Source organism: Pararge aegeria, chromosome 10 (genome assembly GCF_905163445.1).
Source record: "Pararge aegeria chromosome 10, ilParAegt1.1, whole genome shotgun sequence".
In the NCBI taxonomy this organism is placed as follows: domain Eukaryota; kingdom Metazoa; phylum Arthropoda; class Insecta; order Lepidoptera; family Nymphalidae; genus Pararge; species Pararge aegeria.
In genome coordinates, this window is record NC_053189.1 from 11,571,614 (window position 1) to 11,590,507 (window position 18,894).

Here is an 18,894-nt window from a genome sequence, read left to right on the forward strand (position 1 = left end):
GAAAGCGGGTAGTCAGATTCAGATAGTTCAGATTGCCCGTGACATCCAACTTGACATCTCGTACCTATGCAGTCCCGTCGTGACCACGATCCATGCTGGGTCGAAATATCGGCAAAACCAAAATTTTATCGTGGTATATTGCCGTTGAACTATATTTAAGAAATGCTGATTAACCACGAAAATCTTAGTTTAAATTCTTTAATTAGATGGAAGAAGAGAGGGCGCTACTGCCCGTACTCCGTTATTATTTTGTAAGAATATCCGTTATTTTATTTAACGGTATCTTTTTCCGTTAATTCAGTATGCATTTGTGATACAGAGAGGAAGAATATCATTAGTTTCGCAACAAAAGAAGGTGTACGTTATGCTAAGCCATGATTAGGAATGAGATATATAATAATATTTCCGTGTTACCTCTTATTAGACTTAATTACTTTCTTCGTGTTTTATATACTTTACTTAATAGCTATAATATGGATCTGATAAGCGGCGTATGCGGCAGTCGACAGCCGTGGTGACAGTAGTTGACCTAGATTCGGATTGCAACAACGGCCAGTACCTAGCGAGTATGCGATGACAGTCTCTACCTCACCCTTCTCTGATGTCCTTACGCTCTACCGTTGATAATTTTGGTTATTGTAAAAATAATAGAGTTGCCAAAAAATATTTAGGTTTACGACAGTAAATAATAACTAAAAAATATCAAGTAGAATCTGCCTTGCGAACCAGTGGTAAAATCATTACAAACAGGTATAGGTACATATATTTTGACATATCATAAGTGCTTATATTATTAGGCATAGTTAAGAAAAAAATTTGAATGAATTGAAAAACCTTCCTATGTGCATTGGTAGAGTTTCTAAACCAAAAAAAAAAATGTTGTCGAAATTTTGCACTGAACTAGCTTGCAACGTGATAGGTAAAACCAACAGTTCGAGGGGGTTTTACAAAAAAGCGAAACTAAAGCAGTCAAAGTTTTAGCCGTTTTAGTAAGGGTGATATAATCCAAAAAGTTAAGTGAAATTGAATAAATCAAGAACAACAGCAATATTTACCTACGCTAATATGAAGTGTCAATTATGACACTTCATATGGATTCTGCATACGTAACGTCACTCACTATAAGTCACGCATCTTTTATATGTGCGAAGCGTAACATTTAATGTTTATGTTTGCATAGGTATCTATCTGTTGCTTTACGCTCAGTGACTTGCAATTTAATTGTTAAACAAATAAACTCTTGCAATCTAGATCAATGGTACATATATCATTACTACACTTTATAATTGCTATGTTATCAAAGATTTATTAAAAGTAATATGCAAGTGGTCTTCAAAGAATAGCCGTGTGCCATTGTACCGTGACAATGAATAGGGGAATGATGAAGAAATAGCGGCCAATGATATAATTGCACCTCTTCTATTGCATCTAGCAATTATAGGTATGATATTACGATGGAAGATGTCGTAAGATTTGGCACTTAAATAAAAAAATGACACCATAATGTATCTTTGCATCGTCTTAGTCTCATGCAAGACGATAAAGTTAATCGATAACCCACCCGGATTTATGTAAGTAAAAATACCTACCAACACAATGTCATGAATATTGGCTGTGAATCAAATATAATTTAAATGATTTCTTGAAAACTATTTATTAATTATATAAGTCTCAGCGATCCACCCAAGAAAATGTGCTTAGAATGGTGAAGTGTAACTCTCGGAGTTATTCAGAGTCCTTTACAATAAAAGCGGCAATGCTGTGGAATGAACTCCCTGATGACATTCGGCGCTCTAAATCCCTTGCGATTTTTAAAAGTCGTGTAAGGAGGCACTATTTGTCACTATAGACATGTTAATATTATATGTATGTGTGTGTATTTATGCATATTTATTAATATATATTATATTATTACATTTATTATTTTATTTAATTATTTATGTATATAGTATATGTATATATTTATATATATATATATATATATATATTATTACGATTTCCCGTCTCTCATTGCCTTATTCCAATAGTTAAGGTAGCCTGGAAGAGATCACTGTTAGTGATAAGGCCGCCTTTTGCATATAATTTATATTAATGTAAGTGTTCCAGTGTGTATTTCCTTTATATGAAATAAAGTTGTTCAAATAAATAAATAAATAAAAAAGTCATAAATATATAAATAAATATATAAAAAAATCAAATTCAAATTCAAATTCTAAATTTCTTTATTCATGTAGGCTATGGAGGGTAGAGGTAAGGAGAGTCATCTATGTATATGAAAAAGTGTCGTCAAAATGTATTAAATTAGGATGGCGCCACATTTGCATCAGGGTAACTCTTAAAAGAAGCGCCAAATATAAATATTGTTAGAGTAGGCTTGAAAAATAAACAAGGAAGTATGGAGATACAAGGAAGTAAGGTTATATTTACCACAATATTTTGTACAACGTAAGTTGTTGAAATTCTCAATAATTAACTACTTTAGTCGAAAATGACATTAAATTTTTTAACTCGGCATACTTCAATTCATCTACGATTGCTACATTCATACCATACCCTGTGCATCCACCAGCGCCATTGTGGAGGATTTTTGAACTGTTATTTAGCGCAACAACTGGACACTTTTTCAACTTTTCTCCCATATAAGATGACTCTCCTAACCTCTACCCTTTATAATGTAGGCCTATCACAGGCACTTATGAAGCGTTCATACATATTTGTTTACATAATTGTAAGGGGATGGTGATAACTTCGTTCGCCAACTTAAATCTAAAGCTACGAGGGTTCCAAACGCGCCCTGGTCTAAAAAGAGCCCACAATAAACTTAGCCGGGGAACTTATCTAAATGATAACCACTAGACCAACGACTTCTACTCCTTTATATGTATTTTGGCTTATGTACGAGTAGTAACTGTAATAATCATTGGGAGTTCAAACATCACCGTCATCATCAATATATAACACTCCACTGCTGGACTAAAGGCTCTCCAAAGGGGAAGATTTGCCCATTATAATCACGCTAGGCAGACGGGTTGGTGATCGCAGTAGTTGTAGTAGTAGCATAGAGGACGCTCACCGTTCTCAATAATAGTTGAGACCATAGAAATCTTAATTATTAAGATTTCTATGGTTGGGACACAAGGTTTTAAATTAAAAAGGTACTCAGTTTAAATTAAATAAGCTAGTAATAGATATAATGGTAAAGAATTAGTTAAACATATTGCCTGAAATGAACGATAAGGTACTTATCATAATTATTATAAAGAATTGAAAAAAAAATGTTTGCAAAAATACTGAGGTATAAATATTTACTTACTTGCACATTCGGAACTACTTATCCATTATTATTTTCGGAAATAAAATCTACACTATAGACCACTTATTAAAAAAATAATGTAATCAGTTTATTTGAAGCCTCCTTGACCCAGTTGAGTAGTACGGACCTGCACGTTTACGATGCAACACCAAAGAATGTAAATAGAAATTTAATGCACAGTAAATCTTTATTACTTAATTACTTACTTGCGATGATGATAATACTAACAATGAAATTAATAATACTATAAATTCGATGTAGTGTCTGTTTGTTTATACCTAGATATATATAGCTTGCACCTTCGAGATGGAAATAGGATACTTTTTTATCCCAAAAAACACCTGGGTAGCGAAGAGGGGATTAAAAAACATTTAATTTTCTAAAGAAAATATAAAACAGCATCTAAGTATCGCCTAATATATACTGTTAGGTAAGATGGAGATGAGATTTCGGATGCAATCAAATTTTGTATGCAAAAGGAGTAGATTCTGTTCTGGATTCTGGAATTGGAACGAAGACCATTTCGCTATAAACAAATGTAAATTGCAGCGAAAGGCTATAAGGTAGTCGATTTTGCAAACTACATGAATATTAAACTCGCAACTGATGTTATAACTTTAGCTAGACCAAAGATAATTCCAAGGCCTTTATACAGTTCTTATTTACTTTCATCAGGATTAAATAAAGCAATTTAAATAACCCAGCACGTACCTTTCTACTTAGTTACTAGACTTTAAAATTAATGACTGGCTAGCTCTTCACGCAACTTTGCTCACGTTTTATTCCAGCTTGTCTAAAGAGTACCGGCTAGCCGTCAGGGCAACAACGACGAGGTGTGCGGAGGACTGTATGAGAATCAGAAAACCGAATCGAACCGGTATGTGTTAAAACCACATATAAACTGAGCAACACTTCGCATGCAAGGAACATGTCGTCAGCATCCTGATACGTATGTGTAAAGCCTCATGGGCTTTTAATTACGCCGGCGACTCACCTTTCAGACCGGAACACAGCACACACTGCTTGGCGGCAGAAATAATCACGGCGGTAGTATTACCCCGGATGAGCTCTGTCTCGAAAAGCTCAACTATGACCTTGGTATATAGACCTACTTGGTCTTCAGTGATTTTTGCTGCTGATAAGCTAAAATGTCACTGAAAAGCAAGCCAAGTACTAGCTGGAGTCTCAACCTATTTTAGAATGAATAAAAACAGCATTTTTATTAGATACCCCACTTGTTCTTAGTACTCATACGGTAAATATCTAATGAAAACTTGAAACGATTTCCTACCTAAGTAATTCGTCTTCGAATTTCTCACATCACACGTAAAAAGATCAACTTTTGAAGCAGACATTGTATCTTACCGAAAGTAAATTCTAGCTTATGACAAACAGTGAGTGGGAATTTCAGTAATTACAAAAATACGCTTTGAATGGCTTTATACTTACGTCTTGTCTTATTATTGCGATTAGATTAGATAGAAGCTTAAAATTATCTCAACGATAAGAGACTATTGACTTTATTATACGGTATAAGTTTAGCCTAGGGCCCGAGTGTGCTATTGCAATTGTCTCTCAGTTATCGATCAATGACAAAAAGTAGGTATGTACTAATGAATTTATTTTTTACATGAAAATTGTTTATTATTATAAAATCGATCATCCCGTCTGACTATATAATGCGGCTTCTTCAAAAGTACCTACAAGGTTAGCATCGTTGAAAATATACATGTGGTGCCCAAATCTTAAAATAATCTCTTTATGTTGTGACTAACCATTTCATCAAATGGTTGCGGTGTTGAAAAGGTGATAGCCTAGCCTAGGTGGCAGGGTAAGGCTTCGGCTTCGCTTTAGTGGCCCGAGTTCGATCTATGGCACGCACCTCTAACTTTTCGCAGTTTTTATTACAATATCATTTGGTTTAACGGTGAAGGAAGACATCGCGAGGAAACCTGTACGCCTGATAGTTCCCTATAATGATCACCAGGGCGTGTAGTCTACATATCCGCACTTGGCCAGCACGTGGACTTCGGCCTAAAACGTTCTAATTCTGAGAGGAGACTCGTGCCTTGTCGAGTATTTTAGAGATATTATGTGCAACAAATAGTCAGCAAGTTTTTTAGCAGGTGGTTTGTTATTTATTGCCAAATTTATTTATAATAATTAACATTATTTTCATTTCATTCTTTTTTACTTTTGTTATTGATCTAAAACCTGTTGCCTGGCAGAGATCGCTACTTAGCGATAAGGCCGCCTTTTGTATCCTGCTTCATTCTTCATGTGTTTGTTCTTTTTTTGTCTTGTTTCTTTGTTTGAGTGGTGTACAAATAAAGAGTATAAATAAATAAATAAATAAATAAAACTGACACCAAAACAATTTAATAGCAGACTTCGGGTTCTGGTTCTTTCAGAAGGTCAAGCATGGAAGAACAAACAAAGAACATTATTTGTTCTTTGTTTGTTTAAAGAGCTCCGTTTTTTTAAATCCTGTAAAGCGTTTTCGCAGTGTTTAGTTTGTAGCCCTTATAGCGTTAGCGTATAGTGTAAATAATCATTATCACTTCAAAACAATGCAAAAAATGTTACATTATCAACCTATCAAAAGACTATTAAAAATAAGTGTGCCTAGGCTCATAAAAGTTAATCTTTGAAAGAATAAATCAACGTTTCTATAAAGCAGTCAGTACATATCAAAAGGTATCGTCATCTCTAATTTAAAATCGTGATGCGTGAAAGTAAAAATTGGTACATCTTTAGATAAATCGTAACATTCGATCCATATAATATGTTCGACGTGTGCGTTTGTATTGTATTCACTTTGCAGAGAAAACATAAATCGGAATAAAGAGTGGTTGCATATATTTTTTCTAAACTAAAATATACTATGACAGGTCAAAGTATGATCACACGCTAAAGCTGCTTAGAATTAGATATACTAAAGTGAGATGGTATTGAACCTAATATAATGATCAGGCGTGCAGTATCGCTGCACCTCATTGAGGATGTCATTTTCGCTAATCATTTTATAGATTTATCGGAAATTGAGATTGCATGAGATCCGATGTTGAAACTTGGTCGTTCAGTGTGGTTAGTAATCGAAACCAACACGTAGGATATTTTGGAAAGTCGGAACCGGAGTGAATGGACTCTGTTATAGGCGGTAAACTAACACGTTTATGCTAGGTTATCTCCTGGTAAGAAACGTTTTTAAGGAGATAGTTAAGTTAATTTTTCCTACCGTTATCGGATAACAACCTATTAACGCTGAACTCTAGCTATAGATATATTTAAGAAAAGAATTTCAATTGCAATTCAGGTATTTTAATCATCATCCCAATCCATTATCTTTCCACAGATGGGCATTAGCCTCCTATTTACTCCCAAAATGTTGTTCTTTTTCCATTGAGGAGAATAAAAAGGCATACGCATTTCTGCCAGGCTGCCACCATTACTTTCAGGTCTGGAACGAATTGGGTTGACATTTCTTTGTGACAACCCCTTTTGATATTCCCTCGCTTCTCTTCTTTTTCTGTTTCTTCTCGTCATATCACAATGCTTCCCAACATCTAGCCATAATTTTGCACAGTTTTATGTTAACACCGTTCGCAAAAAAAGTGAAAGATACTCCACTCGCTACCGCGAACGGCACATAAACAAGAAGGTACTAGGTAGGTACGTGCTGTTGCTGTTTTAAATTTCAATATTTTCATTTTAGATCCGTCTACTTAAATATAAAACGACAAAGACTCGCTTTACTCACGCATAGACCATAATGAAGGTAGGTACCATAGCCTTGCGACCAGCTGAGCGTCACCTAATCATAAAACACGACATTTTACGTAACGACTTTTGGCGTCACTCTCTGCCATGGTCGTGTCACTTTCACCATAATAACTGACTTTCTACGATTAAGTATATTTGGGTGAATCTGTGTGACAATTACTATGTTTAAAGTCATTCGGGACAAATTATGCGGTGTAGGTACATTGAACGCACGCCTTATTTACATAAAATGTTTCCCACGATCAGTAGGTATATACGTAAAGTTATTTAATATATTTTATAATGGACACGGATATTATTCTACGTAGCAAACTTTACTCACCAACTTAACTTACTCGTATTAAAAAAAAAAAAAAAACAATGTTCAATTAATTTGTGAAAATCAGACAAATCTGTAAGTGATAATAATGTTGAAACAGATCTTTTATAATAAGCTCTCTAAACACGTTTAGCTCAAACACTGAAGCATGCTCGGAAGATGTTGACTTCGCGTTCGTCTAAGCCATTATTGTATGTGGTGATTTGTGAAGTCATACAACCGGAACAGCTGCCAGAAAAGTTGTTAAATACGGAAGCTAGCAGCTAGTTTCAATTAGTTACCTACTATTTGGATCTGGTAGTTAATTGATAAGGTAATAATTTTTACACAGGCGTGGTGCAGCGTAAAAATTATTGTAATAACGTCCGAATTATCCGGACTTAATATTATGGTGATGGTGTTATAGTTATTTATTGGTAAGCAGTAGGTTTACTGTAAGTGTCCGACTACTGGTGTAGAGCGTTTTAGCTCTTAATAACTCTCATATGAGAGAGGAATGGAGGATGGTGATGACACTTATCTATCATTCAAAACTGCACTCCTGCCCCTTACGTCTAAAACTTATACCTACTAATAAGTTAAATATATTTTTAAAATTTTTCAGTTACTTTAAATTTTAAATCTTTCGATCTAATTATTTTAATATGGTGAGCTTCCAGCCGTACCTAATGAAATAAAAAGTTGCGACGAGTAACTGGTGTGGTTTTATGGGAAGAGACAATTCCCATCGTGTCACACTTATTTATTTAGATATGTGATAGATAAGTTTGTCTGGTAATTCCATAAATCCCCATTGACAATTCTGAGGGAGCTGTTAAATAGAACGTTCGAATTATCGCAACATAAGTCGACGGTGCGTTATGTGTAATAGTTATATGTAGGTGCGCAGGTGGTTATGCAGTGCGTGAGCTCGTAAGCCGTGACCGACAGCAGAGCACATGCACTAAGTTATCTCGTGCAATATGCACCGTGTCCGTAATTGTACACGGATTTTATTTCTCTATATTATGTTACATCACAATCGTGAACCCATTACTAGCTCGACATGAAATTAGTTTCCAGCCGGCGTAGAGTCTACAGAAGAAATGCTTTCTTGTGTAGACCAATGCTTGTTTCGCGATAGCATGGCATTGCATTTCCCAGAGGGTCAGACTTCGGAATCACTTTCGCAGGGCCGAGTTCGAATCCCAGCACGCACCTCTAACTTTTCTAATGTGCGTTTTTCCCAGCACGCACCTCTAACTTTTCGTCCAAGTAATGTGCGTTTTTACCAGATAAATGTACTTGCTTTAAGTGATATTTAATTACCTACTTAACACGCACATATTTCCAAAAAGTTAGAGGTCCATGTCGGGAATACCCCGAAAGGAAAGCCGATGTTAAAGCCAAACAATCGAGCTTATAGGTAAAGCTGAGAACTGATGCCTGCTTGCATTTAGATTTGTCGTTTTCAGAGCTTCCTTATCTTCACATAGGAAGTACTTACGTTAACTAGGGCGTAATTTTTTTTATCGAAGTATGTCACACAGTACCTTAGCGGAGTCCAGGCATTCTATAGATCTTAGTTTCTTTTCATGATTACAACAGATATACCTAATGCTTTTCATAACGCAATATTCTTTAGAGTGTACCTAACTTCAATCAATTTAAGATGTCGTTGTGTTCTTGAGTTCCAATTTATTAAACATACCTAACTGTTAAGTATGAAACTGTGAAAATATACTCAGGTATAGTATAAAACACTGCCCTTTATAAGTATGTACCTACTTGTGTATCACGCCACTGTATGTTGCCAATTACAATAATTGCAATCGATGCCTGAGAGATTGCGGGACTGAGCCATGATCTCATGGCTCATGGCTGAATAAATAGACTAACTAGACCTTTGATTGCCATGCGAGTCGTTATAGTTCGACACGACAATTTGCTCTTCAAACTTCAAAATACTGGTATGAGACTGGACAAACCCTACTTTAATTCAATTATTACTATAACAAAGGATATTTGAGGTTTATCAAAACCAGGTTTAACGTAAATATAAAAAATATTACGTTCCCAAAAACTAACAAACAATATATTCATCAATTTTTATATATTCGTTAGTGACGGCCGTGAAGATTCAACAGTAGGTTGCCATGGCAACCTACTGTTGAATCTTTACTGTTGAATGTTTCCTCTTTCTGCAGAAAGAGGCCTGTTACAATAGGTAAAATGTTTTTCATCACATTTGCTAATAACGAGAACCTTATAACATCGAAGGATCATAATCCAAGATATTAGACACGCGCGTTTTATTTTGAAATTACCTTTAATAATAAATAAATTTTGTGATTTATTATAACTTATTTATAAAATGAGACAATACCTGCTTGATGGTATACTCTTTCAAATAAAAAAAGAATTATTCAAATCGGTTAAAATTTAGGTTCATCAAATTTTAAATCGGTTCGAATAAAACGCCGTTTGCAGTACCTATCCAGTGCATAATATAATTAAATTATATTAAACTAAGTAGTAGGTAGGTATATCCGCTACTTTAACCGAAATGTTTCCTTGTAATAAAATAAAAATAGATAGTAGATAAGGATATGACATTGAGAACTTAATCCGGGTAACTTAACGTATCATTCTTTGTTTTATATCACGGTACTGCAACATTTAAAGAAACTTGAGCCAACGATGCTGTGATTGATATATTTATTCCGGTCGACAGTCTTATTTTTATGTTATAACATTCGTGAGGCCTTGGAAACGCGATTAACGAACAAATGCTTTCAATTCCGCCATTCACAAAAATGGCTTTTGATTCTGAATTGTTTGGGTTGTCTGACAAAACCTGGATGGCAAAAAAACTCTTATCAGCGATCGATTATAAAAATAAAATAATTTTAAATCGATGCATATGTCGCAGCATACCTAGACAATTCTAGTGTGCAAAAATTAATTACTTCAAGATTTTGGCATTCCGTTTACAAAGTTGGTTTCATAAATTTGAATTTAGAATTCACCCAAAACTTAATATTCATGATGTCACGCAGGTTTTATTCTGTAGGTGAATTATTTATTTATATATGTATTATAGTCTTAAGGTAATACATCATAAGGCGTCAGCAACATATAAATAAATATACTTTTTAAAACCCTGACGATGCTTTTTCCACCCTTGCACGTCACCATTTTGGCAAATTTCGGCGAAAATTAAGATTTTTTTTACCTTAACCACCAGACCAGACTTTATTCTTTGTTTCTTTATTTCGTAATTTATAATTTAGTAAGAAATATAAATATAAATAAATTTCTTAAGAAAACACACCAACTTTCCATTTAATGCTGGTGTTCACTATAATATGCTTACAAAGTAAACTGACTGGTATTAAATAATTGCTTCTCTTTTCTAACTTTGTAAAATACTACACCCGCATTGGTAGTTTTAGCAGAAGTAGGTTTAATAATATTTCACTTTTTTGTTTCAGTTATACCGGCTATTGTGAATTGTATCACGATATCACCAAATGGTAATAGCCCAGAAAGAAAAATGTTGGGTGGCATGGTGATCGATGCACAAGCAATGGGTCTTCAAAAACCAGAAGCAATTATAAGTACAAGAAAATTTGATAATTCATCGTTATTAGCAATTAATGAAAGGTATAGGAGACTTATACCTTACATGACATTTTATTATGCTAATGACTTAGTGACACCTACAACAGAAGCTCAGAAGACCAATAATGTCGAAGTAGAAAAAGCTCAAATCATTGAAGCAGGAACTGTGACACCGAAAGAAAGAGAAGCAAGAGTAATATACCCTTCCCAGGGAAATCAAAATATTCCAAGATATCATGGAAACAGATTAACTCCAATTAATATTGCATCTTCTTATCCTACTAAATTATATTACAAAGAAATACCAGCTGCATATCATAACTCTCCAAAATTAAATCCTATTTATCATTCTACATTGCCAGAGTATTCAGGTCATAGTGGTTTGAATAATCGCGAAAATGTATACGACCGATATATTCCAACGCAAATTAAGGCTCCAAGTACACCTTTCATGGTTTCTACAAGAAAACCATATCTAAATGTTCATGAAAACGTAGAACATCCAAATTTTCAATATTATTCATCGGACCAAATCGAAGCTCCAAGATATAAACTAGTACCTTACGAGCAGACTCCTCCTATTAATATAGTAACAGCGAAAAAACAGTATAATCCTCCGACTGCTCTATCGAAAGAGCCCATTTATGTAAAACCTAAAACGAGTCTTCGTCCTCAACATTTTGAGATATATAATCCCTACACTCGACCATTGAAGACAAGAAAACCACCAACAACGATTTCTGAAATTTATTATGAGAGAAGACCTGATGTGGTTCCTGCACAACCAGTTGTAGAAAGCGGATTTCAACCAATTGCAAATTCGCAGTTTTTAACCACAGAGGCCCCTTCATATTATACACCGTCATACAAAGGCGAAACTTATCCAAATATAAATAATGACCATAACCGAGATTCTCCAGCAGTTGAAGCGAATACATTTGCTCCCGAAGGAAACAAACATATACTGGAATATGTCATCGAACCGGTCCATACAAGCGAGAGAGAAGAACAGTCTGCGTCACCTGATTCAGTTACTTTAGCAGAATTACTGAACTCTTTGCAAATCAATAAATCCATTCCGAAACCGATAACAAGGGAAAATGTTGGCGCCTCAATAAAAACACTATTACAGGTACTGAGCACTTTAAATGCTCAAGCTCAGCAGAATGAAGTAGAAACAGTGCTTAGTTCACCAAAACCATTCGAAGCCCCTGAAGTTTCAATACATTCAACTCCTTCTCCGCTGCTAACGACTACTCCAAAGCAGCTTCATGATTTGCACGAAGAACCCTATCTTGCACCTATACAAAACCCATCACAGCATTTAGATGGTAAATATGAAGTTAATTTTTACATTTTATTAATGCTTACAGCTTTTCAAACTGAGTGTAGTTCGTTGAAAGTATAAGATGCACACCACGAAATAATTATGTACCTATATGCATTTTTTTTTATTTTTCTCATATAAATGGTAGATAATGATCTTGTGGCGCGTATGACTACATGTCTAGAAGCATGTCAGGGGTTCAGTTCCCGATGAGAAAACGGATTTCTGGCACCCAACCATTTACTGTAAATCTTTGGAAATTTGAAAGATAATTTGATATAAACAGTCTTAGCTCCTATCATTAACAAAGAATAGTAATCGTTGAAGGAAGAATCGAAATCGTATTGCTAGTTGTTTCGCATGCTAAAGGTTAACAGAGACAATTTCTATCATTTTTTATTCAGTCCTAGAACTAAAGTCTTCATAAATGTGACAAAACTTTATTTATTCAGTATCGTAAAGGATCGGAGAAGGAGGATTAAAGGATCTGAGCTGGATTTCAATAAAAAGTATCCTATGTCCTACCTCGCAGTATGCACTCAAATCATGCGAAGTTTCATTTGAATTTATACAGTAGTTGCAGTGCAGCGTGATGCGCGGCCCAGATATAGACTGACAAATAGACACGGATGAAAAAATTACAGTTTTGGGTTCAGTATCAGTTATATAGCGCCCTCCAATATATTTTTTAAGAAGTCTTCAATGTACAGAATTAAACCCGTTACAGTTTTATTATAAGTTTAGATAGATACATTAAATACACCATTAAAAAATATCTTGGCAGTAAGATCTAATTTACTAAATTTCTTTTGAGTAGTTAAGAGATTTAGTTGCGATTTAATAACCCTAAGGTAGATACCTAATTTGTTCATTATTTTTGAAGAGTATCCAACTGGTGGTGGCAGTTCACAACGTTTTCCTCCTCCTGTGACATCGGATAATGAGGGCGGAACTCCCGGCCGGCCTGATGTTGATTACCCTATACTAACTGTTATTCCGCCAACAAGTTTCGATTGTAAAACACAGCGCTATAAAGGATTTTTTGCAGATACTGAAACAAGATGTCAGGTAAGGTCAAATCCTACTATATACCTATACAATATTATAAATGTGAAAGTGTGGATGTTTGTTACTCAATCACGCAATAACGGCTGAACGGATTTGGATGAAATTTGCCATGCATGTAGCCTTTAACATAAAAAAATAACATAGGCTACCTTTTATACCGATTCCTTAAGTAGTTCCCGAAGAGAAATTGAAAATTGTTTACGAGCTAAACCGAGGGCTTTGAAATTTGGTTTGCATGTCACCTATGGAAATAATGTATGAATAGGATAGTCTCAGAGATAAACGAATAGCCATTTTATTGAATTGGCAGAGGTGGATAGACCAGACCAGAGACAAATTGTTTTATAATTTAGGCTCAAATATAGAATACCTTAAAAAAATAGTGCATTGGGTTTTGGGTAGGTACTTATAGTGGTAGTCACTACAAACAGACATACTTTAATAGAGTAAGCCTATAATAAAGCATAGAATAAATTTGGAAGTTTTCGAAAAAGATTTACCTACCTACTTGAATCTTACTGAAACCATCTCGTTTAAAATTCAGCCCATTGGTTTTCTGATCCTCTTGTAAAGAAATTGTGCTTATGAGGCATTCAAGGTTAATCTTATAAGTTGAAGGTAACTGACTTGACTGTAACCAAGGGCTTTCAGACGCGAAGTTCTGCGACTTCTTTCGATATTAGGTTTGTATATTTAGTTATACTTAGGTATCTAGGTATGTATTGGCTAAACGGAGGCTGAAAAACTAGGCTAAATTATTAACATACTTGTTTTTCTTTTTCTAACGTTCACTTTGTATGGATTGGTTAAGTAATATCTACCTCGTGCTCCTGCGCTTTCATAAGTGATTTTATCCCAAATCAGTAGGCTATAAATATTGATAAAGTAGTTAGTTAACATACTTTTTATACGAACTGTGTTTACTCGGGTAGTTAACGAGCTAACAAACTTAAACTTGGAGTAATGTAGTCAATATGGAGTTGTAAATTTTTGACGCTCGTGGATGTGATGTTAGTTTATGTACCTAAAAATTTAGTATATTATACTAATTAGCCAACTACCCACAAGGTACCCTCATCCCCCGTCAATCATCGCTTAATGGAAAGTTTGCTTTAAAGCATCCGATTCCGCTTTTATCTCCCACAAGATAGAAAAATGAATCTAAATGGTTGATGGTGGAAAAGAGCAACTGCTGAGTTTCTTGCCAACTTCTTCTTGGTGGAATCTGCCTTCCGAACCGGTGTTATAGTTACTACAAACAGACAGACTTGACGTTTCAAAAGAGCTTATAGAGTAAGCCTACTTGAAATAAATGAATTTCGAATTTAGTTTGGGTAACAATTTATCTGTAACAGGAAGATCAAGTCAAGCCATTCGGTACAGATCATTACCTCCAATACCTAATGATAAATAAAATTTATCTCAGAATTTTGAATTTATCTAAACCGAAATAAAGCCGGATTAAAGCAGCGTGGTATTCTTGGCCCTATATGAATGGATGGGCTTGTGTCCGGCAGAAGCCATCAAGAGTGATGATGTTAATCTATGTCTCCGTCAAATCTCAACCAATGAAGTTATTTTATTATTAGATAGTCTCAGAGATAAACGAATAGCCATTTTATTGAATTGGCAGAGGTGGATAGACCAGACCAGAGACAAATTGTTTTATAAATATAGAATACCTTAAAAAAATAGTGCATTGGGTTTTGGGTAGGTACTTATAGTGGTAGTCACTACAAACAGACATACTTTAATAGAGTAAGTTTATATTTTTTTTTTTAATATTTTTATTTATGCTGCCAGCATCTTAGGAACTGTGCCTCGCTGCGGTGGTTTCGAGGACGTTTTAGATTTTATTTAGTTTTTAAATAGTTTATTTTAGGTTATAGTTATGTAATAATAAAAAATATATTTAAAGTTATCTTTTATTATTAGATTAAGTAAATCTTATTTTGATTTACAAAATTTAACATTGAATTTTTTCAGGTTTGGCACTACTGTGATTTAAACGGCGGTCAAGCTTCTTTCTTGTGTCCCAATGGCACCATATTCTCTCAAGCTGGTTTAACTTGCGATTGGTGGTTCAACGTCCGTTGCGCCTCAACTCCGCAGCTGTACGTCTTGAACGAGAGTCTTTATAAATACATTTTGCCTCACTCGCCCAAGTTTCCTGAAGACTATAGCGGACCATTGGTTGATAAGTAAGTTAATTTACCTAAACTCAGTTTTATCTTGCCTATCCTATATATGTACATACTTATACAATCTTGCCATAAATTTTTAGTGTAAATTAAATGTATTACAAACAAAATTAGAAAAAATGAAAATAAATGTGGGTTAAAGTTTTTTTTGAAGTCAGCCTGTTTTAATTGAATTTAAACTCTCATCTAAAAAGTAACGAACAGATTGTGTTCAAAATAAGAGAGGTAGGTAAGGTAGGTAGGTATAAATAATAGACTATTATTATGGATATCGGTGATAAAGCAGTGGTCAGCACTTTAGCCCTTTGAGGGTATCGAGTTCGATGACCGGCATGCGTTTAAAGCGAAAAAAAATCACTTGCTTTGCCTGAACGACCCGTGCTCCATATTGGGACGGTAATGGGTTGCTGATGTTGATGATGAATATCCACAAAAGATTTAGTAATAGTTTAATTTTAGGATCATACTAATTTATTGAAATTTAAACAGGTATCTAAGTTTGAAGTTCAAAGAAATGGAGGAACAGTTTAAAAAGAACAAAAACAAGAAGGTAGCGTCGGATAAAACGGATTCGGATGAATCCACCGAGAAAGATAGTTCCATTGAAGAAAACGCCAGCGAAGAACAGCCCGAGGAATCTTCTGTGAACCGAGCAAATGTAATTGTAGAATCACCTGGCAGTAGTGGTAATGTCCAGAGGCTACAAGACGAGTAAAATAATTCTCAAACCGAATATTAAATTGAATTTGTTGCTTTTTCCATATTATTGTCGTTTCTTAGTGCTTGTTTACGTATTACGTATCAGGCGAGGGGGTGAATTTTATACTTACTTGTGTACAATAAGCAGATGAGACGATAGTATACCGTTAGTAATAGCGGTGATATATAGTTACAATAGTAAATATAACTTGCTGTAACGATAAAGGAAAACATCGTGAGGAAACTTGCATGTCTGAAAGTTCTTCACGATGTTTTAAATGGCGTGTGAAGTCCACATTGACCGGTGGTGGACTATGGCCTTAAACCTTCTCATTCTGAGAAGAGACTCGTGCCCTGTAGTGGACAGTTAATGGGCGGGTTCATTATGATGATATACTTCGTAGCGGAGTTAATAGGTAGGATGCCGCGATTTGTACGTGAACAAGCATTTGGTGCTGATTCGGTGGTTACACTTAAGGCTGAACCGCTTGACAGAACAACATTGAAGCGGATCTGCTCAGCTTAAGTTTCTTCATAAAATCTTTGGCCACGAACTGTTGCGCAGTTATGTCAAAGTGCAGTTCTACCTTAATCCTAAACGAAATTATTATTCTAAATACTTCAAGTTCATTGCAGAGTTTAGGTAGCTACCTATATGAGGACGATCTACTCGACTCTATTTGTAATGCAGCCGCTCGGAACAAGGATGTCAAGGTCACATTAGTGCTTGAAGTCCCAAAGACATGTGGACCGTTAGCGAACTTGGCTGCGTTGTTTATCCCCTCTGTCGATTGAGTTTTCCTATAAAGATGCTTTTCTTATCTATTAGTTCAGAGTGACATAATATGGTGAAGTATTTTTTCCTCATTTCTTTGGCAGTTTCCATACGCAGCCGTGTGGCACTGTAGAGACAGATGGCACCAGCCAGCCTTCTTGCGGGTGTCATAAGAGGCAACTAAGGGAATATTAAGGAGAACCAGCGTCCTAGATGCTAATGTAGCACCTTGATAGCACCATCTACGGCGGCCACCGACCCGTCTGCCCAACGTGGTGATTATAGGGCAACCCGTTGCGAGGCCTTTCCAGCAGTGGACTTATAAACTATTTATGATGATGATATTTCTGAAGCCCTCTGGGCTTATGCTTATGTGCAATAAGCATATAGTGGGTAAACCTCTTGCTCAGCTACTCATTGGGAGTACTGGCGCGCAAGCAAAGCTGAACCAGCCTTCCGCAGGCATCTCGAACAGGAGAAAGGACTCCGCACCGCACCCATCCGTTGCTTTGCCAGGCGGGCAATCTGACTCACTATGTACTTATTACACAAATGGTTTTAACGCAGGATACAATGCTTACCAGTACTAAGACTTCCTGGAATCTCTATTTAAGCGAAGGGGCCAGCTATTGTTTTGACCACGAAACATTTATTTCATGACAAAAGCAATGTTCCTTGGAGAAACGAAAGCTGTTAGTATAGTTTAATTTAGTTTTGTAAACAACTGTATATTAGTAAATGTAAATAAGTAGCTAGTCGATTAAATGGACAATATTATTGAAATTATACTTGCAGATAAGTTTTGAGGAATTAAATAAATGATTGTGATACCAATATAATAAATAATTATCAATCCATAAAATTGATTAACTTATATTTAAGTATTTATGTGTGATGACATGATGGGTGATGACTATTAACTTATGTTTATTGTTTGCGGTTGTGAATTTAAACAAGAGTCCTACAATAATTTCCTGGTACTTATCAATATATTGACAATTATAGATTAGATAAGTAAATTTTTTCTTTATGGGAATTAAACTTGCCATACTTTGCCATGTTTAATTCATAGTTAGTTTAGTTTTTAACTTACTAATATGATTGTAGGCTAATTCAGGTTTAATAAAATGCAATTTTATCGATGATATCAAATTTTCAGCTTAGGTATCTACTAAAGTAAAGTTGTACTATATTTCTAAAATAACCTTGTCACGAAGATTGCACAGGACAGAAATAATATTTACTTAAACGTAACATGTCTCTATAATCATCTTGTGTTTTAGATCATAATTTCGTACTTTAGTTAAATAAGTAGATAAGTGTGCAACAGCAGTGTGAATTGTGATAGTAATTCGATTGTTAATTTTAATTTTACATTGTACCTTTAGTTTACTTTTTTGTACATAATAATTTTATGTACAAAGCCGAATTAACAACTGAGGGTCGATTGTGAAACTTTTGATTTAAAATAGGGAAATTATTGTTTACGTCTGGATTTTTGGTTGGGTTAACACTTATTAGCACTTTAGTTAAGACGATAGATTTATATATATTATTCAGCACTAAAATATATGATTTTTTTGGGGAAAAATAGAATTAGTTTAGAGCAGTACCTATTGTATAAAAGTAGTAGAGTATTACCAATCCTATTTAAAAAATAATGTATTGGTGTTAATGACATATTTCGGTAGCTACCTAACTACTAACAGTTTTATATCAACCCTTTCCAAGAACTGTTTTTTTTAGATTGTTACTTTATTCAACACCAAACGTTTTTATATTAAAAAATAATTATGAAAGTATCTT

General features: G+C 34.9%; 1 protein-coding gene across 1 annotated transcript in view; it reads left to right on the plus strand.

Annotated features, from left to right (window-relative positions):
* LOC120626686 overlaps nucleotides 1–16,460 on the plus strand; it is a 62,879-nt gene extending 46,419 nt beyond the window's left edge. The window contains exons 6-10 of the mRNA XM_039894303.1: nucleotides 730–750; nucleotides 10,889–12,349; nucleotides 13,229–13,413; nucleotides 15,400–15,614; nucleotides 16,104–16,460. Of these exons, the coding sequence (XP_039750237.1) occupies nucleotides 730–750; nucleotides 10,889–12,349; nucleotides 13,229–13,413; nucleotides 15,400–15,614; nucleotides 16,104–16,329 (2,108 nt within the window). The 3' untranslated portion in view covers nucleotides 16,330–16,460. The remainder of the gene's footprint in view (nucleotides 1–729; nucleotides 751–10,888; nucleotides 12,350–13,228; nucleotides 13,414–15,399; nucleotides 15,615–16,103) is intronic.
* Nucleotides 16,461–18,894: the final 2,434 nt, after the last annotated feature.